The following is a 25,251-nucleotide window of genomic DNA, read 5'->3' as shown; positions in this document are numbered from 1 at the left end:
CATGTTAGTAGCTTCTCGTCCAAGGACGGTTTGTCATTTGAAAGTCTTATTTTAAGTGAAAAAAAAAATATATACAGCCTAAAAGATGAATATATGTAACAACGATTTTGTCTCATATTCTTTTGTTTGCATTCTTTGCAAATTTCTTAGTTTTTAAATGAATAATTTATCCACTCAGTAAATAAGAAACACAAAAACATATTTCGCGCCCTCTCACCCACAGCAGATAATATACGCTAACAACCCCAAGAAAGGGATCGGGCGAACAGTAGACATAGGCTCTCTGTTGACAAAAAGTAAATTTTCTCAAACTCGCCCAAAACGAAAAACAAAAGAGAAAATGAAGAGACTGCCTATTCACGGGCTCGAACACTTGGCTGATGTTCAAATGCCGACAATATCTGATGAAACTGACGACGCATGCATACAATGCTTCTACCTCCCTTTTAATACATAGTATATAATAACAATATTAGATAAATAATGTGTTAGAAAAATACCAAACAAAATAAACATTCATTTCAAACACAACAAAATAGTTATGAATCAGCTCGGAGTTCCGATTATTTTGCCGATCTCAAACTTTGGAAAAGTATGAAAGACACTGATATTTTATTATTGGTGTTGCTCAATAATAATAATAATAATGATAATAATAATAATAATAATGATAATAATAATAATAATAATAATAATAATAATAATAATAATAATAATAATAATAATAATAATAATAATAATAATAATAATAATAATAATAATGTGACTTGTTTCACGGTGCGAAACCTAAAGTAAACTTCCAAACTATGAGGATTTAATACCCACACTTGAAATAGTACATCTATATAACTACTGGATGCAATGGAGGAATAAGATCAAAAGTAGAACATATTCCTCGGACACTGAATAGTTTCCTAAAAACCGTTTCTCGATATTTCTAACTATCTTCACAACTATGAAAATCAATATTGAAACCTGAAGCAGTACTAAATTTCAACCATTTCTGGTTATGTACTGTGGTGCGAATGATAAATTCTCTTCAGACGCTTGAATCAATTTAAAAATAACATTTGTCACTATTACTGTTTCTATGGCGACCACTGTTAAAATCGGAAATGGTTGATTTTCACCCCTTCCGGTTTGAATAGATAGAACCAGAGGAGATGGAACACATTCGTGAGACGCTGGATTCATTGAATGTCGCGGGTAGTCATGATATGTTCACTTCATACGCTACATCGATTACAAAAACCCGCTGATCCCTATCTGTCACCGTTTTTGTTATATGGCGTCAAACGTCGAAGCAAGAACTGGTTGATTTCTACCACTTCAAGAACTTGTGGTTAATTGGTTAGCGTATACGCCTCTAGCATAGGACACCCAAGTTCAATTCCCAGCGGGAGCTCATTCTGTTCGGATCCCACGCTAAGCTGTAGTCCACATCTCATAGCCTCGCTACTGAAAGGGACGTTAAACTCAATCAATTCAACGTATTACTTGATTAAAACGTCAGCGAAGGAGACGAAAATATTCTTGAGTTGCTGAAATGATTGAAAAAATCGCTTCTAGCTATCCTTTACCATTCTTGTTCTATGGAAATTAGTATTGAAACCGGAAGTACTTGTACATTTCAACCACTTCCAGTTCCCATAGTATTGTGGGTGGTAACGAAATGTTTCCGTTTTAGTTATTATTATTATTATTATTATTATTATTATTATTATTATTATTATTATTATTATTATTATTATTATTATTATTATTATACTTCCAAACATTGCTATGCATAAGTGTCAGAAGTCTTATAGAATGGATATGTATTAGAGAATGTAGTTTACTCTCTGGGAGTGAGTTCTTTCTTAAACCCTGTTGAGTTGTTTATGTATTCCATAAATAAATATTTCTCTAACAACCCTATAGTAAAATTTCTAATTTAAAAAATCACAAGAGATATTGTTCTCTTGGTTTTCCTTCGATAGAAAATATCTAAAACAAAGGTGTTTATATTTCGTAAATAAATGTTTCTGCAATAACTGTAGCATAGTATGAAAGAAGGTATCCCGTAACTTTTATTTAGTTTCATTCTATGGAAATGTATGTTTGATCAATTAATTAGCTCCCTTCCTGTATCCAGTGACTTCTTTTTTATTATTATTTCAGGTTTACAGTAGGCTTTTTCCTTGCTGGAAGAGGCGGCGAAAACCAGGCCCAATTCTCAGTGGAAACTGGGAATTGCTGGAACCAGAATGGCAAGCGCCTTCTCTGTTGATAGCAATGAGAAGCCATCAACCACCAGATGTTGAAGAGGCACTTCAGGACATTCCAGGAGAAATGTATATGGCTGACATTATCTTAAATGATCTGGGTCCGGAGATACAGGAGCTGGCTGAAGGAGAACCAGATGATGCGGAGGTGGCCGTCGGAGTTCCCGTAAATCAACAACACGAGAATCACGAAAACTGGCCAGCTTTCCATGATCTGAAAGAGTTCCTCGAGATGAAAGTCCGAGGTGCGTATTTTGTAAAATAAAAATAGTGAATAACCTTTTTTCCTTCTGTGTATTATGTTCAAACCAATCAATAATCCATAATTTTGGATAGAACAAAGATGAGAGTGAAGCAAATAGAATGGAGCTTACATCTTCATTATATAGAAAAGTAGAAGCTGGTAGTTTCTCAAACATTCTTCTTTTAAACATTCGTCTGTGTTACATATTAATACCTTTAAGATTCTGATGGCGACATTACAAGAACATGGATAGAAGTTCTCATAAAACAATAAAAGTACAAAACAGTTAATACTAACATACTGTCGAAGTTTGTACGAATTGATTTAACTGAAATGAGAATTTTTCCAGGAAATGACGAATGTAACCGTTATAGTTCGCTATCGTAAAAAAAAAAAAAAAAAAAAAAAATGAAGGTGATATTTAGTACAGAGATGCACACTTTGAAATACCAAGTCTGAAAGGATTCAACTCAATAGGTGAAGAGGGTGTTTAATAAATTAAGACAAACTATAAGTCAGACGTAGGTAGTGCTACTTACATATGTATGATATATCGAAATGTTTCGCTCTCTTACTGAGTTGAATAATATATAGAATGATTAATGCTTATATTGATGTTATAAAGGAGAAAAACGTAATTAAAACATGTTAACAATTGATGCCATTATTAACTAACAGAGGGCGTAATTAATAAACTGAAGTAAGTAGACGTGATCGAGATGGATGAAACTGAATTATCTTCATTAACAATCAATCAATCAAACAATCCATCCAATAACTAGAAAGTGGAACAAAGATAGTCACAAACTTTCTCTAGACGGCAGATACAAAATATTCTTTGTTACGGTATGACTATCCATTTAACCCAAGGCAAAACATTGCTGAAAGTTGTTAATCTTGTGACAAAGAGATGCCTCTCGCAATATCATCCGTTGCTCTATTTAAAGTCCGAAGGCTTGAAGACATCTTATTCCAACCAGTTGTTCCTTTAGGAAAGGATATCTTCAAACGTCGGGAGAATACATTTACACACACTGATGACTTGAGTGGTTCCGAGGAATCAGCAAGTGAATCTTCAGATTCTGAACATAATAACAGCAAGTACGACTTCAGTTCTAGATCAACTGACGGAGAACAGAGCATTGGTAATTCAGATTCGCCAGTCAAATCTCCACCCCAAAAGCCTGCCCACGCAGTTACAATTACAGTAGATCTACTTGTTCATAAGTTCAAGTTTGTGAATGAAGAGATGGAGACCACAAGAGTCTATTTAGTTTGAAAATCATCTTCTTGACTTCTTTCCATTTGCACGAAATGATGACTGTTGGCACGTACATTCACTGAAACCTCAGTTGTTAACATGTTGCAAGCGACAGTCTCAGTCAACGTTCATGGTTTATTTGGGACTATCAAAGATTAAGAGAGTACTTCACTGTAATGGTATACTCCATTCACACTGCGAGGGTGGAATGGGTTGTCTCTCGTACTTAGTCACCTGTGACAAAAGAATAAAACTACAAAAGCTAAACTGATTCAGGATAAAGTAAACATCATCCTACAAGGCCATGGTTGCAGATATGCCTGAATTTTGTTCTTTGTAAGCTTACGAAGGAATATCTGCAAATAATTTCCCAGTATCTGAGTTCGCGTTAAATTACGTTCATTTATCACCAAATACTCTTTAATATAAAATTACTTTTCATATACCGGTACGTAACTTGGAAATGCATATTATGCATCATAAAATTTGATTTCATTGCTTAATTGTCACCATTTTTTCTAGTTTTCTCAAGTTCGTGTCCCGATTATCTGCCATTATGCTCATAAACGTGTAATTAATGAATGCCTTATGAGCTTACTAGAAGGGACCATCATCTTAAATACGCAGTTGAATCTGAGCCGGCGGAAAACGTTCCGGCCACGTGTTCTTCGATTATAGTATCTTATGAAATACAAATTATTGAATATTACATGTAAAACTAGGACTACATTGCTTACATGATAATAATTATTTCCTTAAACTATACATGTAGAAATATGGATTATAACAGAAATAATGTTGACAAACGAAACATGGAAAAAATTATTTGTTATAAGCAAAAGTAAACAATTGTTTTAACAAATATACACCTTTACCTATATAATTGGAAGAGAGTCTATATCATTAATCTTCACAAAAATTGCATGCGATTCAATCGTCAAATAGAGGTTTGTAGAATGCCTCCCCAGTATACAGGACCTTTACCTTCAGTTTATTTCTTCTTTTCTCGATCAGACTGATTTCTATCATTGCCTACATAAGATTTACATTTAAATTACTTTATACGTATTTCGAAGAGCATCTTGCTAGAGTTTCTATTATTCGTCTTTAGCGTTGATTTGTACCACATTCCTGAATAGTAAACTGGCAACTATTCTTGATGTTTTGCCTTTCTTGTTTCTCTGATACAGTTTTACTGTTGTTTTGAAAACGATATGATTAAGACATGTAAAACTAATTTTGTAGTTGCTAGAATGTGTGGTTCAAATGCAGAATTCGACTCACTCTCTAAACTAATATGAGAATGCTGTACAGATACAGGTCTTACAGTCAACACAGTTGTACCACTAACTTGTTGGATGTTGGCACTGGATTTTTTTTACGCCGTCTGATTCATGCACTTGCTTATCTGTTGCTGCAGATGAAGGCATTTCTCAAGTGAACCTATTGCATACCAATAGCTTAATTTCACAAAATAATATAATGGACTAATGCTTGTATTCTCTTTTGTAGAGATACACTTTCTAAAATAATTCCTGTAAACAGTAAATTACAGAACTACGCACTAAGGTTGCTTACATAACAGTAACATTAATTATATTCATGAGATATTGAAGGTCAAATTCCACTCCTGGAAATTTTCAATTTCACGGTTAGACCACGTGAAATCCAAGCAGGCCATTTGTGTACACACTTGTTACCGTCACTCTAAACTCCCGGATCTAAAGCTAGAATTCCACATACTTTGAAAATGCTGACAGCTTTTCCCATTGATGAACATCTATCATAGGCAGTGCCAAATAATTCTCGTATCTGAAGTTATGTAATGAATGCCTTTCTTGGGTTACAAAGCAATTAGTACATGGTCCTGTTGAAAGAGCTTTAACAATAAAAAAGAAATTAATAAAACATTAGTAAATGACTGAACATTGTGATTGTTCTGAAGTGGAATTGGCTCCTAGCGAATCCCATTTCAACGAGAAAACAAAACCGCTTCTGAGGAGAGAAGGAAGGTGTTTTCCTCTGGTAGATCCTGCAACAATTGATATAACTGGAATAGTATTTGAAACGGGAAAATTATTTTCATACGTGAATAACATTGTAAGCAATTACAAAAATACGTAATTTCTAACTCTGTCATAGTTATAACCTATTAACCATATAAGGGGAGTGCCGGTCCTGGGTTCGAGTTCCGGATGTCCGTATTCGAAGCGCCAGATGTAATGGGGTTCGATACTCGTTTGTTCCAGTCCGAGAAGACTAACTAATAATAATAATATTGGGATTCGAACCTTGGATCTCCCAAAAATCTCCTTTACATCATCATTCAAATGCACAAATTAGTAAATTGACGTAAGAGACTGGTAATAAACAAGTATCTTCACTCCTCCACGGTCCTAGGATTCGGGCGTCGCCCTAACTAGAGACATTTGCCGTTTACCCACCTTCGCTGCTGCGTCAGCTTCAAGGTATACCAGTTAATACCTGTAAAAGAATACAAGTGGGGCAGCAATGCATGGTTTCCGCCAGATGGATAGTGGGAGACGAAAGTAATGTTTGTCCTTCACTGCTTATATATACCTTACCTGTTTGGTTCTAACCTAAGCCCTGTATACTATAAGAAAGTAATATTCTCCATTAGCTGAGAAAGACAATATAAATCACACACTTTGACATTATGAAAAACTGCTTTCACTGCATATTGAAAAGAGAAATATTTACGAAATCACTTATATTTAGCTTCTCAATTCCAGGAATATAAAACATTTACAAACTTATGAAAACACAAAACACAATATTTCACTAAGACGAAAAGAATGGCCCTTGAAGGATTTCGCGACGATCTGTAAACGCGCACGACGGATCCGGCGACTATACCGAATACAATTCACTAGTCCACTGTTTTAGAAGGATGAGTTTGCGTCATCTTCTGTAAGTTTCCTCATTCGAAGAAGTCAACTACAACTGGTGAAGAAGTCGTTGTTTTCCTTGACATTGCGAATTGTGGACTTCATCATTCTCCCATGTCGCTTTCACCACTCACTGGTATATCAAAAGCAATGATTAGTCTCGGTAATTAAACACTAAGACTTTACATACTTCAATAATTTTTGTGAAGACAGAAACAGTACGTTTAGCTCACATGGTGGCTCAAACAAGACACACACACTTCTCTTCCGGCGTGCCATCGTTGCCAGTTCACAGCGCGAGAATACACTGACTAAACTAAAATATAGTTCGTAGAAAACATTAAGTTTTTGCATTATTACAATGTTAATAATATATAATGAATGGTTCATAAGTTAATAAAAATCACATTAAAAACATTGATTGTTCGAATAAGTTGTACAATCGACGATTATTGATAGACTTCACATTGTCACGTAAAACTCTGTCATCATCATGAGGACTTATGCGTGGGCGTTTCTCTCGAGGGTAGCAAAGTTACTCAACCTTATATGGACTGACGGGAGGAAGCAAGACTGTCTGGAGAAGTGAGGTACCTTTTGGGTGAGAAATTCCTAAGCATTGTTCTCTCCCAACTGTTGATTAGTCGCATTTCATTTCCAAGAATTGATGTTGGAATAATACGAGGGTTGGTTTAAAAATTCACGCCAATCCATCCTGTTATAGATGGCGCCGAACGGACTGTCCACTGAAGGTATTACAGAAGTGGGCAAGAACCCTGGAATACAAATCTTCCTAACCACATTGCAACACAACAGGAATCACAGCACTCCATTAGTCCGTAGAGGGTTATTGTCATTTGTAGTTCGTTCACATTGAAGAATAACAGTTTGTAGGCTTCACTCGAACGCACATGATCGCGAAATTCGAAGAATAACGAACGCGAGGGCCATTTACGATAACGCGAGGGCCATTTCGTAAATGTCTTTTGAGTTTTTTCATTTTTATTATTTGTTTATTTTTTCATTTATTTCAATTATTTCTTGAAATGTAAACACAAAAATAATTTCAATATTTGAATATAAATCAATAGTTATTTGTAATTCAAAATACTATTCAGCATTGTACTTCATAATGTCTTTCAAAATTCAAATCAAATTACACAAACATATTAATATATTCAATACAATAATATATTCAATAAAGCATATTTGTAAGGTATTGTATTCAATGCCATATTTAACAATGCACAATAACACAAACTAAATGTATACCAATAAGTTTAAATAGTAAAATTCATTTAAGATTCTGCAATAATACTTCTTAATTCTAAGATAAAACACACAATATCACTCAAGAATAGCATATATCACTAAGTAATTCAACTTATCATGATTTTATTTTTCACGAAAATGAGATATTCCTTCCTACTATATGTGTAGAAAATTTATTACAATGAAAACATCAACATTATTCATAAAATTCAAAAATGTACTTTCACTGACATGCTAACACAAGACATTTATCAAGAATATTCGAAATAATTCAACACAACTAAAACATATGATATAATGCAAACAAATTCATATTTTATTAAAATTACATGGTAAAAACACATAAGTAAATATAACACTAAAAATATTTCATTTACTATGAAATGAAATAAACTAGGCATATGCGAGCTCGTCACGCTCGAAGTATATAAAAATATACTGCCTGCATTAAATTCACAAGACCCTACCACATTTATTTGTTAATATATTTCCATCCCCGAAGCAAAGTGAAAAGATAGAACGTTTGGTTAAAATTCAAAAATAATATAGAGGGGACTAATAAGAAAATTGCCTACTCCGGGCATTACATAATATGGATAACCCATAATAGTGGAGGGACCTTTGCTTCAATGTCTTCAAGTACTACTTGAAATGTTTTCGTATTCAACGAAAAGATTAATACAAAGTAAATGCAACAATAGTTGCTAACAATTACCACGTAAGTATTCATTTTACTAATCTCACATTTGCATTTGAACATTGATTCTGTGATTTTTTTTTTAATTCTCCCGCTTGTGACTCAGTGGTTCACCACGTAGGCGTGTTTAGTTGGAAAACAAGGCTGCGGTAGCCCACCACATCAGTAGGAGTCAGTCATTCTAAGTTGATCACTGTGATCTTACCAGAATGCTAATTAAACAAAACGAGAGGATTAATAAAATTTGTCAATGCAAACTCTAAGTTATGTACGTTACACCATGATGATTCAGTGAGATATTTTAAATATGAATCTAATTCTAAAATTTCATCAAGAATTTTACCAATTCTATTGGAGTTAATTTTGGAATCACATTGGTTTGAAAGGTTTACCTTTACAGCATTGATAGAATCATAGGTTACTTCTTCAATACAACTATTCAACTCTGAGCTTTTACTCTGTTCTTTTAGGATTTCATCACTTTTGGTTCCACAGTGTTTAGTAGCTAAATTAAGCCAAATGCTCTTTGTTTCTTTAGTAGGTTTCCAAACTTTTAATCTGTCAACTGAATGTAATCCTAAACATTTACCAGTGAGTGAATCCGTTAACTCAAAAACCTTTTCTGAGACCTTTTTAGAACACAACAGGGGACCTTTGTACAGATAAAGAAATTTTGAGATTCTTTGTCTATGGCTGAACTCAAATTCGTTTGCTTCAAGAAAACTAAATCATTTTCCTTTGCCTTATATTTACTTTCTTGTTTCATGTTATGCTTAACATTTCTTTTACGAATGATTTCAGTTCTTTTCAGATCTGCCATAACTAATTTGTTATCCCACAAAACATATTCATCTGTGTCCTTTTCAGTAACCACAATACCAAAATGCTTAAATACTGTTTCAGAGGGTTTTACATTCAAATGCAAGCTGGCGGGGCTTACACCTAAGCTACTAGAAATTGAATAATTTAACAAAATTACAATTTGAGGGATAAATTTTTCCCAAGCGTGTGATCTTCACTACAAAACAATTTAAATAGACGATTAGTCTCACGATGGATTCGTTCAACTGGGTTGGAAGAAGCGTGATATGGTGTTACGTAATGTATTTTGATTCCATATTCTGACATTTTTTCTTTGAATTTTCGAGAAATGAAACAGCTACCATTATCAACCAGAATAGCACTAGGAATACCTAAGTGCAAAAAATACAATGATTCTAAACAACGTAATACACATTTGGTGGTAGCATTTCGCATAGGATACAAAGTGTAATATCTAGTGAAAACATCTAAAATTGACAATGCATATTTATAACCTGAGGAAGAAGAAACGTATGGTCCTAAAATATCAATTGAAATGAGTACACGAGGACCATTAACAGTAATACTTTCCATTGGTCTAGCCGGAGGTGATGTTTCTACTTTCGTTTCTTTACATACAATACAATCATTGATAAAATTGCTGATATCTTTTCTCATGGATTTCCAGTAACAAATTTCATTTACAAAACCAAAAGTTTTTTCGATTCCAAAGTGACCTCGTTGACAATGCATATGTTCTACAACGGTACGAACTAATGAAGGTGGAATACAAATTCTCCAAGAGTTTGGGAAATGGAAATTTCTGTTCAAAAGTACACCATTGTCAAGTTTATAAAAATTTTCAAGATTTCGGTTTTTCACCTTAGAGTATGGGTCGTTAGGATTTTGAAGAAATTTCATTATTGAATCATATTCTGTATGTTCACGTTGTTTTTCGATTAGTTCCTGTATGGTCATGTTTCCGAAAAATGACGGTAACACTTCGAGGTTATTCACCGTATGAGTTTCAGTTTTATTAGCTAAAACTATACGTGACAAGGCGTCACTGGCTTTATTGTCAATTCCACGAATGTGAATGATTTCCAAATCAAAATTTTGTAATTCGAGGCTCCAACGAGCTAAACGAGAATTCCAATTTCTAATCTTATGTAAGTACACTAAAGAATTATGGTCAGTATACACTTTAACATGTTTACCATACAGTAAATGTTCCCATTTACGAATAGAAATCACTATTGCTAACGCCTCTTGTTCAGTTGTAGTATACGCACGCTGCGCTTCGTTTAAAGTTTTACTACAGAAGCCAATAATGTTACGTTTACCATCAATTTCTTGAAAAAGTATGCCAGCCACAGCCACTTGTGAACTGTCGGTGATCAATGAAAAATCGGAATCAAGTTTTGGGTGAGTGAGTAGTACATCTTGAACCAAACTGTCTTTAAGGGACTGAAAATTATGTTCACATTCTGGAGTCCAAATCCATTTTTTCCCTTTCTGGATAAGTTCAAATCAAGGAACAGCTAGTTCAGCAAACTTGTGTACAAATTTAGAACACCATTCGAAAAGACCTAAAACTCGTTGCAATTGTTTTATATTGGTTGGACGAGGTAGTTGGCGAATAACTTCTACGTAAGAAGGATCTTTACAAATACCTTCAGGTGTTACGACAAAACCCAAAAAATTAAAACTAGTTTTACAAAATGAAGATTTTGAAAGGTTAACAGTCATGTTAGCTTCACTCAGCTTAGTAAATAACTGATCTAATAAATGTAATTGTTCTTCAAAAGAAAAAGTTGGAATACTTAAATCGTCGATGTATGAAACAAGTTTATTATACAATGCATAACCTAGCACCTTCTGTAATGCATCTATGAGAGCAACAGAACCATTGATGTATCCAAATGGGATAACAGTAAATCTGTACATATGACCGTTCCAAGAGAAGGCAATGAAATCACGAGATTCCTCAGACACAGGAATTTGAGAATACGATGACACAAGATCAATTGAACTTACAAACTTAGCACCCTGAAATTTCAACAATAAATTATCAATTCGGTTTACTTTCAATTGTTTTAATTTAACATGCTTATTGAGCTCAGTCAGATCAACTACGACTCTAGGTTTAGTGGTGTTTTTCTTAGGTACACAGAAAATTGGGTGGCTATGTATCGACACTGCTGGTTCAATGACACCTACTTTTAACCATTCATCGATTTGCTTGTCAATGCTTTCTTTAAAATGGTAGGGTAACGTATATTGCCGTCTTACTATGGGGTTAGTAGTGTCAACGTCTATGGAATATTCATATAAATTACACCTGCCTGGATAATCTGTGAATATATCACGGTGTTTTACCAACAAATCAAATAATTGCTGTTTTTCCTCATTACTTAAATGATCACATTCATGTACCTTTTCCCTAATTTCGTTTATTGTTGCTACAGCACACACATTTTCAAAAATAACATTATCATTTGATACCTTATCCCCACAATTTTCCTGTTTACTTTGGATATTACCATGAGCATTTTGAATCTCATTATCAATCTCTGACATTTGTAAACCATAATACACGAGTAAAAAATTTTCTTCTACTGCTTGATTTATGTTAAGATCTTTTATTCGAAAATCTTTCGACTCTTTTCTCAACTGTGAATACGCCTGATCTCGTTCATGTAAAACACGGATCCACTCTTGTTCTAATTTACCTTTTTGTGAAACCAAACTATTAATTACAGGACATGCTGAAGATGTATAGTCATGACTGGGTTCGAACTCTGAACTTTGATCTGACAAGTTATTATTTTCTACAGAAATACCTAACTCAGTATCAACAGGTTTATTTATTCGATCAGCATAAGTCAAAATCTTCTTAGGTTGACAACAACTATTTTCTTTGCTATGAGATTTTTCAATGAGCATAGGAACAACAATAATTTCTTTTCCGTCAGAAAAACTAATTACGTTTTTCGAAAAATCTATCATCGCATGGGCGATTGTGAGGAAATTGCGACCTAACAAGCATTCTGTATTTAATTCATCTACTACCAGAACTCTTATGTCGAACATCAAGTGTTCTATTTCCACACAAATATTTACTTCACCCTTAACCTGCTTTTTTCTTTTACCAGAATAATCTACCAAGAGAATATGTGGTGCAGGTTTTAACTGCGGATGTGAAATTACGGAAGAAATACGTTTCCATGCCTCAAAACTGATAAGGGATGCTGATGCCCCTGTATCGCACAATGCTTTCAACTGAGTATCTAATACTTTACAATAAATTTCTGCAGTGCGAGTGTTATTACCCTTACTTACATTTTCATCGATTTCTATTTCATCTTCAGAAATATCTAAGTCCCAATTAACAACATTATTAATGTTTTTACTCAACGTTACATATTCCACAGGAAAAATTGGGGTGAGTGCATCTTCATTACTAAAATCATGACTATTACTAAGGTTTTCATAAGCTCTACCAGAAGCACTCTCTCGGCAGAGCGTTTCTAGTTTAACGGTGCTTGTCTACTCTGATTACCTGATGATGTAGGAGGAGGGAAGGTACGAGATTGATTAAAATTTGAAATAAAAGGTGGTTGGTTACCAGGATGAAAAGTTGGAAATGGTTGAGGCGTATGCCCACCATTATCAGCGCGCCTAGTCTCAGTGTAATGTATACCTTCTTGGCTATCGTACTGATTATCGTTTTCAGGATTACGCTGAGAATGAACGTTCCTAGGTTTGTTCTTATTCTTAAAATGTTGATTTTTACCTTTGCTGTGGGGTTGCTTTTTACCTTTGTTTTTGCTTTGATGTTGTGATTCTCTAAAATTATGTTCATTACTTTCATTTTCTTGGACATTAACCTGATTTACACGAATCTGTTTCTTAAGAAATCCACTATTTGTTCTAAAGTTGTCATTGTTTTTTGACAATGTTTCAAGATTTTGAACAACATTCAACATAGTTTGCAAATCCAAGGATGGTAACAAAACCAATTGTTTCTGAAAATAATTAGGCAATAACAATTTAATTGTATTCAAAATAAAAGCTTCACTAACGTTCTCATTCAATTCTCGAATTTTATGGTAGCGATCTGCTACGAATTGGTAAACTGTACCGTCGACTTTAGGGTCATATCTTTTGGATTGCAATACTGACATCTTACCAGCTACGACTTGTGGAGATTCGAACTGTTGCTTGAAAGCACAAACAAAATCACTGTATGATCTAAAGTCAGGTTTACGAGTAAGGATCCAAGATTTGGAAGATCCTTGCATCAAAAAATCTAAAATATCTAAATACTGCTCTTCAGGAATTTGCATTAATTTAACATTTTTCTCAAACAGTTCCAAGAAATTTGAAGCTGTAATTTCACTTTCGTGTCCTAAGAACTTTTCAAACGATTCAACATCACTACGCTTAATGGGCCTAGCATTCGTAATCTGAACTGGTTTTCTATGATGAATGCGACTACGGTTTTTGCTTTTAGATTTTGGTTTACTATTAGCTTCATAACTTGTGTTAGTGCCGATAAATCTGTTGAAAATCATGCTTCATTTGAGTTAGTGAACTACAAATTTGGGCTTCAAATTGCTGGATAACTAATGACAACTCATTCCGTGTCTCGATCAGCTGATTGTTCGTTTGAATTTTCATTTCATTGAAACGATCATTTACTTCTGCCTTAAAATCCCTAACTTCATGTTTCAAATTTTCGATTTCAACTTTAATTTCTACTTTAAAGGCATTGCACTCAGCTTCTACTCTCTGTATACCATTCGTAAGTTCCTGAGTTGAAAATTCATGTTTTTCCCGTAACTCTATAATTTCTGCTTTTACACAATTACCTTGTTTGACTAACTCATTATGATTATATTTTATCACTTGGTTAGTATTAGCTAAATCCGCGGACAATTTTTTCACCGCGTCAAGCAGTGTTTCCATTTCGTTAGGACTTGACATTGCAAAATCTTATACTACAAAACACAACACAAAAATCACTGGGATGGCATTGAATGCAAAACAGTGAAGTTCAAAAATTCGCTTTCTTCCCACTAAAGCATCTGTCTTTGTTCGGTGCGTCAGATATAAGGGGAGTGCCGGTCCTGGGTTCGAGTTCCGGATGTCCGTATTCGAAGCGCCAGATGTAATGGGGTTCGATACTCGTTTGTTCCAGTCCGAGAAGACTAACTAATAATAATAATATTGGGATTCGAACCTTGGATCTCCCAAAAATCTCCTTTACATCATCATTCAAATGCACAAATTAGTAAATTGACGTAAGAGACTGGTAATAAACAAGTATCTTCACTCCTCCACGGTTCTAGGATTCGGGCGTCGCCCTAACTAGAGACATTTGCCGTTTACCCACCTTCGCTGCTGCGTCAGCTTCAAGGTATACCAGTTAATACCTGTAAAAGAATACAAGTGGGGCAGCAATGCATGGTTTCCGCCAGATGGATAGTGGGAGACGAAAGTAATGTTTGTCCTTCACTGCTTATATATACCTTACCTGTTTGGTTCTAACCTAAGCCCTGTATACTATAAGAAAGTAATATTCTCCATTAGCTGAGAAAGACAATATAAATCACACACTTTGACATTATGAAAAACTGCTTTCACTGCATATTGAAAAGAGAAATATTTACGAAATCACTTATATTTAGCTTCTCAATTCCAGGAATATAAAACATTTACAAACTTATGAAAACACAAAACACAATATTTCACTAAGACGAAAAGAATGGCCCTTGAAGGATTTCGCGACGATCTGTAAACGCGCACGACGGATCCGGCGACTATACCGAATACAATTCACTAGTCCACTGTTTTAGAAGGATGAGTTTGCGTCATCTTCTGTAAGTTTCCTCATTCGAAGAAGTCAACTACAACTGGTGAAGAAGTCGTTGTTTTCCTTGACATTGCGAATTGTGGACTTCATCATTCTCCCATGTCGCTTTCACCACTCACTGGTATATCAAAAGCAATGATTAGTCTCGGTAATTAAACACTAAGACTTTACATACTTCAATAATTTTTGTGAAGACAGAAACAGTACGTTTAGCTCACATGGTGGCTCAAACAAGACACACACACTTCTCTTCCGGCGTGCCATCGTTGCCAGTTCACAGCGCGAGAATACACTGACTAAACTAAAATATAGTTCGTAGAAAACATTAAGTTTTTGCATTATTACAATGTTAATAATATATAATGAATGGTTCATAAGTTAATAAAAATCACATTAAAAACATTGATTGTTCGAATAAGTTGTACAATCGACGATTATTGATAGACTTCACATTGTCACGTAAAACTCTGTCATCATCATGAGGACTTATGCGTGGGCGTTTCTCTCGAGGGTAGCAAAATTACTCAACCTTATATGGACTGACGGGAGGAAGCAAGACTGTCTGGAGAAGTGAGGTACCTTTTGGGTGAGAAATTCCTAAGCATTGTTCCCTCCCAACTGTTGATTAGTCGCATTTCATTTCCAAGAATTGATGTTGGAATAATACGAGGGTTGGTTTAAAAATTCACGCCAATCCATCCTGTTATAACCTCTGGCATGGTACAGAAAGCGTGTTTGGTCTCATCGCTCCACCTTTTCTAAATATACTGGTAGGTTCTATTTTCACGTTTCGTGGTCTTATACTAAGCCTGATACTTTTTTTAGAACAATATGGGACACCTTCGATGCCCCCCTCTCAAATTTCCAATATTACATTTTTGGAAACATCTTCACTGTATTATTTGAAATAAATACAAAGAAGTAACAAACAATCTGTTCTCAGGAAACTTTATACTTCTGCAGAACTCCTATGAGTGTTTTGCATTTACATAAGATTTTTACATCTGAATACGCTACCCAAATAATATGTTATTTAAGAATCTGGCAGACAAAAGAAAATCATGCACCAACAATGTCCAACATAGACACAATAGTGCGCATTCTAGAATGACTCAATAAAATTAAGTGTTGTTATTACAAAAATAAAAACAAAGTGAAAATAGAATTTTCACTTAAAGAAAATTAGTACCGTATATGAAATTTTATTCATGTATTGTACCAAATATAATTTTCTTTTCTTAAACATTGAACGTTACATCTTGTTATACCAAATATTCATGGAAACATTCAAGAAATGTAACAACAACATCTCAATGTAATTTACTAAGAAGAGTAAAAGTAACATGCAAGTTTCAATTGCATATACAGAATAATCATATTTTTAGCACACACTGTTTATATAACAAATACAGAACGAGTCCTTCAACTTATTCTATTTATTACTAGAATGGATTTTTTCACACAGAATGTTATTGCTACGCCGTTGATTGTACAGTTCGGTGCATGGAAAGTGCAAGTTTTGCTTCAGAATACTTTTCTTCTCGCTTGACCAATAGCGATTCATTAGCTATCTATTAAAATGCTACAATAGCTGTTGTTCCGTATGGTTGCGGAACATGGTCGTTTACTCGACGGGAAGAATATAGATTGGAAGTATTTGAGAACAAGATCCTGAAACGAATATTCGGACCCAAGAGAAACGGGAATAAGGAATGGCAGAAACTTCATAACGAGGAACTTCATAATTTATACGGTTTATCCAACATTGTTAGGGTCATCAAATCTAGGAGGCTCAGGTGGTCATGTCATGTAGCCAAGATGGAAGAAAGAAGGAACGCTTTCAAAATCTTAACTGAAAGACCAGCCGGAAAATGACCATTAGGAAGACCATTAGGACCATTAGGATGGGAGGATAATATTAAGATGGATCTCGCAGAAATAGGAATACAAAGTAGAAACTGGATCCAATTGGCTAAGGATATAAGTCAGTGGAGAGTTTTTGTGAACGCGTCATTGAACCTCCGGGCCATAGGCCATAGAGTTAGTTAGTTTATGTATTTCCTTATTACATACTGCATGCAAGAAGAAAGGAAACACCGATCATACATGCATTAAAAACTCCAACCGGAAGTATTCTCAAATCTTGAAAACGGTGCGAGATATTGAAAAAGTAATCGAAAAAAACCTTCCTTTTACGTTATCTCTTGCCGATTTTTATCAACACGTCTTTCACTTGTGTCTCCAAAGGGACATGTACAGATGTGAGGAATAACAAGGAGATTCATGTTCATATGTGAACGATTCGCTGTGTAGAGAGCGCAGGTTCAGCTGGTTGAAAAAAAAAACTTTCTATTCTTGCATTTGACCGTAGAATACAGAGGCAAAAGTCATAATTTTTGGAAGGACTGCTACGTTTATAAATCTCTTCTTGAGTATAGTGAACAGAGCCACCCATCGATCGTGTGCTTTAACATTTGAGCTAATCCAGTTATTTAACTCTTCTGTTACATACCTTTAATAGAAAATTCGTCAAACAGTATTCTGCTATCAATGTGTATATTACCTACATTTTCTAATAATTATATAATACTTTCTTCAACATTTGACCATTCAAACTCTGCTTTCAGAGTGCATCAAGTTTATGTGCTAAGATCTGAAAATTGCTTTCCTTATGAAATTAAATAATCATACAATACAATGTAGAATGTGTGAACATAAGAACAAAATCTATCCTGAATTGGTTTGTCAGATTCATACATATTCTTCAATAGAAATTTAACTTATAGACTCAAGAAATTATGGACTTTCCTATTTTTCACCTTCATTGTGGGAAGTTCATAAATGCTAATACGTGCATGCTGTTTTCCAATTTCTCGTATACTTGTCTCAAAAATATTCAGCTGACTGTGCACAAACCATAACAAATTCTTACTCTTCATTACTGAAAAACTAATATTGAAAATGAGACGGGAGTAAAATATGGGACATTTGCCTGTTCCGACTAAATTTACCGGGACGCGGGATATTCGGCAGGCCTGCAACTAGAGGGGGCTGGCCCCTAAACTTTTCGTGGCCTCTCCAGACCTCAATACAAAATGCTATTATTAATACAAAAAGATACAGTTTAGATATTTGTAAGAGAATATTTAATGACTTGCCCCGCCCCCCTCCAAACCTCTGTGGTTGGTTTCGGGCCTGATATTCGCATCCAATATCGGGACGGTCCTCTTTTTTTATGGGACGTATGACAGCTTAATAGCCCCTAATACTTGAGAAAGCATAGCTGCAGGTTTCTCATACAACAGCAGAATTTAGAAAATGTTGTAGCCTTTACTAAATAAGCAGCAACTACTAAGTGTGCTTAGGGATATGGTGGCTCACCTCTGGTACGTAGAGTCCCTGGTTGAATCCATGGCTACACGAATTTCTAGTCGCCAATATCTGTTTTCTCTCTTGTCCTCCACATTCCCATTTCACTAATTATTTCACAATCATTCTTTTCTTTAGCCTAAAGGTTGGAATCCCTGGAAGTAAAACTCAAAATTTCATTCCATTTCATTTACTGGTCGTAGGCCTACTTCTAAAGCCCTTTCCCTACTGGTAGTAGCTTTCGAACCTCTTCCTCTCTTTCCTGATTTCTCTTCCTCTCTTTCTGATCTGTTCTTTAAAACAGATGAAATGGAAACTATTAAAACCGAAAGGGGAAATGTTTTAAGGAAGGAAATGGTCCAATACATACACCACACTCTTAAGATGTCCTGAGGATTAAGGTGCAGGAATCGGGAAGACCCTACTATATAACGCTTATCGATCGACAAATCGTTGTTGGAAATAGCAGTCTAAGTTGCACTGTTGGTCTACAGAAGAGTGAGCCGGAGTTGTATCATGCATACACAGTGGAATACATATTTATTTAAATGCCGGATTTACCAGCAGTCCTTTTCTTCTTATAAGGAAGCCTTGCGGGGCCATTATTAAAATACAATTTCCAATCATGATTCTGAGTAGATATACGAGTGTACGACGGCTAAATCAATATCCACCACGAAAATTCATTTTCCAGGATTTCGGAAGCCTGTAACTCCTTAATAAATAATACAGGGCACGAGTTTCAAGATTCTTTCTGTCTTTCCACTTGTAGAATCATATTCTGAAACTTGTCTCAGTTTTCGTGAAGACATATGAATGTACTTATATAAAAAAAATTCGTTACTCTTTTAGTAAAGTCAGTGAGCTCAAGTCCTATTGACGGTAGCGAGATCGAGTCCAGTTGACGGAAGTGAGCCAACGCGAGTGAGCACAAGTAAAATTCAGATTCGTGTGCCCGACCTGAAGGAAGTGCGTGACCGAAGGTGATTAGAGAGCATGAACTCCAAGGAGCCTAGTGAGTTTGAACCTCATTAAAGAACGTGAGCCCTAGACCAAGTAAGCGCGAGCCTCAACGAGAATAAATAGCGCAAGCTCCACTAAAAGTAATTAACTCGAGCCCGCATTAATAGACATTAGTTTCAGTGAATTTGAGCCCCACTGATGAGTAAGGTCGAGCTCAGTTGACGGAAGTGAGTCAGCACAAGTCTAATTAAGATTAGTGACCCCGAGCCTAACTAATCGCGTGCTCGAAACAGATTAGGGTGGGCAATCACCAAGAAACCTAGTAAGAGCAAGCTTCACTCAAGGATGTGAGACAGAAACCGACTAAGCGCAAGCCTCATTGAAGGATGTGAGCTCAGTTGACGGAAGTGAGCCAGCACAACTCTAAGATTAGTGACCCCGAGCCTAACTAATCGCGTGCTCGAAAGAGATTAGGGTGGGCAATCACCAAGAAACCTAGTAAGGGCAAGCTTCACTCAAGGATGTGAGACAGAGACCGACTAAGCGCAAGCCTCATTGAAGGATGTGAGCTCAGTTGACGGAAGTGAGCCAGCACAACTCTAAGATTAGTGACCCCGAGCCTAACTAATCGCGTTCTCGAAAGAGATTAGGGTGGGCAATCACCAAGAAACCTAGTAAGAGCAAGCTTCACTCAAGGATGTGAGACAGAGACCGACTAAGCGCAAGCCTCATTGAAGGATGTGAGCTCAGTTGACGGAAGTGAGCCAGCACAACTCTAAGATTAGTGACCCCGAGCCTAACTAATCGCGTGCTCGAAAGAGATTAGGGTGGGCAATCACCAAGAAACCTAGTAAGAGCAAGCTTCACTCAAGGATGTGAGACAGAGACCGACTAAGCGCAAGCCTCATTGAAGGATGTGAGCTCAGTTGACGGAAGTGAGCCAGCACAACTCTAAGATTAGTGACCCCGAGCCTAACTAATCGCGTGCTCGAAAGAGATTAGGGTGGGCAATCACCAAGAAACCTAGTAAGAGCAAGCTTCACTCAAGGATGTGAGACAGAGACCGACTAAGCGCAAGCCTCATTGAAGGATGTGAGCTCAGTTGACGGAAGTGAGCCAGCACAACTCTAAGATTAGTGACCCCGAGCCTAACTAATCGCGTGCTCGAAAGAGATTAGGGTGGGCAATCACCAAGAAACCTAGTAAGAGCAGCTTCACTCAAGGATGTGAGACAGAGACCGACTAAGCGCAAGCCTCATTGAAGGATGTGAGCTCAGTTGACGGAAGTGAGCCAGCACAACTCTAAGATTAGTGACCCCGAGCCTAACTAATCGCGTGCTCGAAAGAGATTAGGGTGGGCAATCACCAAGAAACCTAGTAAGAGCAGCTTCACTCAAGGATGTGAGACAGAGACCGACTAAGCGCAAGCCTCATTGAAGGATGTGAGCCTGAGCTTGAGTAAGAGCGAGCTTTAACGAGAATAGTGAGCGTTTGTTCCACCGAAGGTAATGAGCCCGAGCAAAAATCAACGCAAGCCCTATGTAACATCTCCGTCCGCCTAATTTCCCCAAACGAACCTAAATCAAGACAACTAATAATAATAATAATAATAATAATAATAATAATAATAATAATAATGAACTGTCGATTTAAATTGGTTCAGAAAATGAAATCGGGCAGAAGAAACTTGATGGAATGGTCCCTCCCCTCTGCTCCGTGAAATGTTTATATTATGATGCAATCTTTTTAACATCAAACAATCAGGATAATAAATATAACATAAAAACACCAGATTCAAATTTTCAGTAACAATTTTATTAAACAACTTAAGGTGGATCACTAGGTGTTCTCGGTGCTATGCTAAACACTGCTTGAATAGTGCGGCGTTGCCAGGTAGTGTCGAGTATTTACTGGTGCCAGATAATAAAGGAAGTAATCATGGAATTTAGTTTGGATACTTACTGGAGAAATTAATTTTCGACCTTTACCGCAATTCACAGCTAAGTTCCGCTTCTCGAACTGCAACGCTAGAATCCAAGAATTAAACGTACAAATTTGGCAACAACGCATTATGGCGTTGTCCGCAAGTTTCTTCTCAAAATCTATTTCCTTAAATATAAATTAACATTTAAATAAAATGTGAATCAAAACACGAAAAACGGTCAAACAAAATATGTATTTTGTAATAAGATCGTTACTTTAAAGTACTTTACATATTCAAATAAACATTCCATAAAATTGAGCACTTCAAGTAAGATCTAACAGTGAGTGCCATCTTGTGTGCTCATTGTAAAAAATCAAATAATTTCTTTTTTCTTTTTGTTACCTTTCTCGATATCAGAAGACACAACCAAATGAATCAGTGCCTTGTGTTGTAGCTGAAACATAACTTTATCTTATAGTAAAATATTTATAATATATAACGTTTCATTGAGCAGTGGATAAGAGAATGAGCTAAAATATGTACTGACTTCTGGATAGTGATGCATCCTAATGGTTGTGTATATGTAATAATGCGTTAGATTAATACATATATACAGAACTACAACAACAAATAAATCTATTATTTAATAAAAACAGGGGTGCCCACAAGGGGGGGGGGCTATGACGCAAACTGCGTCATTGAAATATTTGGGGGGCTAAAAAATCTATATAAATATGTTTGATGGGGGGGGTAAATTAATCGAAAAGAAGATTTTCTCATGGAAGAACACCTACGGATAGACAATTGGGGGGTGCGTCATGGACATAAGGGGGGTGGGCACCACTGATAAAAATTAGGAATAATGGCATTAATTAGCCCTCTTAAAGGTTAATTCTTGTTTAAAGTTAATCAACAGCTTTAAATCATTAGTTGTCAATATTCAATTTAAATGACAATAATGTATTCAATCGCAATATCAGGTCAAAATAACACGATAAAATATCCAATTCATGAATTCAAATATATTTGTAATAAATTGAGTCGACTACCAGTTTAATATTTTATTGCATTTAACAATTGGTTCAGTATAATTCAAAATAGCAAAAGAGAAAAAAACTAACTAAACCGATAGTCAAATTCAATCTTATACAAACCAAATAATTTCAGCCCAATTTTAATGAACAAGCTGTATATATCAAAAGCTGAAAAAAATTTCCAAGTTAAATTTAATTAATCTTTCAATTTCAAATTTAATCATGCTCAGATGTAATAAAAATTGGAGTTATTATTATTTCACTTTTTGTTTGTATTATCAATATAAATGTTGCAAGAGAGTAAAGGAGAGCTACTGTCGTCAAAGAGAGCTCAATCAACCAAAGCAAAGAATAACCAGGAACTTTGAAGGGTACAAAATAGGGATCATACATTCTTACGTTTACCAATCAAATTCAATAATAAAAATATAATCTTATTATTCGTTCTAAGAAACAAAATTCCTACTGCAAATAAATATTGGGTGGAAGTAGACTAAAAGGACCAGAATTCCTAATTAGAAACTGACAGAATTCCTAATTACTCTCCTTATCTGTCTTTCTTTCTTCTTTTTCTAAAAAAAAAGAATAAATCCGTAAAAACAAATATATATTTTTTTTAAAAAACCTTAAGTGACTTAAATACTGATCAATACGAGTTTCTTAAATAACATATGGAGAACATACATCTATCCCCTTTTACACACACACGCACACACACACACACACACACACACACACACATATATATATATATATATATATATATATATATATATATATATATATATATATATATATATGTATATATATATATATATATAATTCTTATTTTTATTTATTTTTATTTTTTTTATTTTAATAATCCCTGGACGAGTCCAAATTTCAGCGGGTAGTAGCCAGCTTGAAAAGACGACTCGTTACACCCACTAACGTCATTAAGCATGTGCACATTGATGGTAGTTACTCCGACTCCAGTTCAGATTAGTGAGCCCAAGCCTAATAAAAGCGTAACCCAACTAAATTAGTGAGCGCGATCCTCATTTGAGGATGTGAGTCCAAGTGAGCACGATTGTCAACAAGAAAAGGGTTGAGTTGATTTTAACATCCCGTTCAGCAGCGAGGCTATATGAGACGTGGACCTACTGATTAACGTGGAATCCGAACCACATGAGCTCCCTCCGGGAATCGAACCCGGGACTCCCACGTCAAACGCGAGAAATCTAACCGCTTAGCCACGAAGGGGCTCTCAACAAGAAAAGGAACGCGAACTCCATTGGAAGTAATTAACCCGAGGACAAATCATTGCAAACCCCACTGGGATCATTGAGGACGAGGCCATTGATGGTAGTGATCCCGACTCTAGTTCAAATTGAGAGCCCGAGCCTCAGTGACTGTAATGAGCCCAAACCTTTATTTTTCGGCTTGACCGAGTTGGGGGGACAAAATGGGCAAATTGTCCTTTATAACATTTTTGCTCGTCCCACAGGATCAGCATCCATGACTCTAGCTATTTAAATTTCTTTCAAGTTTTTTTAACTTCGTATGTTTGAAAAATAAATTATTTTCTCTAACCCTTTTACTTTATGTTCGTTCTTAACAATATATTCATCTCCAGTTCGATATATGCAAAGAAGGAATAGCAAGACGGCGGAGCTCTTTTTTTAAAAAAAAAAAAATCTTACAGGTAGCTTAAGAAGTTCGTGTTATAAGTCTCTCTCATAATCTTTGGGTAAGAAATGAATAGAACAAATACGAGCATTGTTTACATTGATTCTGTCTGCGCGTTTACACCAAGAAACCCACTGTCATTACCAACAACTTTTTTGGAAAGCGGTGATATAGACCTATTATATCTAGAGTCTTCCTTCCCCAATTCGGACTTTGAGCAACAGCACATTTATTATAATTTATATTCATTTTTGTCTCAATAATTATGCTTTCTTTATGAATTTCACGCATCAACACCGCTTACTGTATTCTCTGCAATGTGTCTGTTTCGTACTCTCTTCCACGTAGCGTCACGTCGCGCAAGAATTCTGGGTAACTTTTTCTCTTGATAGTAGAAAATGTTCTACCTGTAATACTCTATATACATTGCTTTCTTTCATTCTGGCTGTATGACCTGTCCTCTGAGGCTCCTACACTTGATATCCCTTACAATGTTTGGTAAATTGTGTAAATTATGCAGTTCCTCGTTATGAAGTTTCCTTCATTTCTGTTCTTCTTGACATCGAAGATTCACTTCGGGATTTTATTCTCAAGTACATGTACTTTCAGTCTGCGTTCTTCCCTCAGAGTAAGCGACAATTTTTCGCAACCATACAGAACAACAGGCAAGATTATCGTTTTATATATTTTAAGCTTCAAATTTGGCCACAGAATTCGCGACTATTCGCGAGTACAAATATTTTGAACTGAATAATAACACGAATTTCATCCTTTTAGTCAAGATTTAATTTCTTCGTGGATATGATTTTGGTCTGTTAATATTGATCCTAGATATTTAAAAGTATCCTTTTTTATCAAAAGTATTATTTGATACATTGACATATCCATAATTTGCAGTACTACGGTAATGCTTTCCATGTATTTAGTTTTCTGTACATTTACTTCTAAACTCATGCCATTGCAAGCG

General features: G+C 35.6%; 1 protein-coding gene across 1 annotated transcript in view; it reads left to right on the top strand.

Annotated features, from left to right (window-relative positions):
• Window positions 1-25,251, top strand: part of LOC145667491 (uncharacterized) — a 129,415-nt gene that overhangs the window by 47,254 nt on the left and 56,910 nt on the right. Inside the window, exon 2 of the mRNA XM_081734968.1 lies at window positions 2,161-2,509. Coding sequence (XP_081591094.1) covers window positions 2,161-2,509 — 349 coding nt within the window. The remainder of the gene's footprint in view (window positions 1-2,160; window positions 2,510-25,251) is intronic.

Source organism: Thermobia domestica, chromosome 13 (genome assembly GCF_964235325.1).
Source record: "Thermobia domestica chromosome 13, izTheDome1.hap1.1, whole genome shotgun sequence".
NCBI lineage: Eukaryota > Metazoa > Arthropoda > Insecta > Zygentoma > Lepismatidae > Thermobia > Thermobia domestica.
This window is presented reverse-complemented; position numbering and strand designations above follow the sequence as displayed.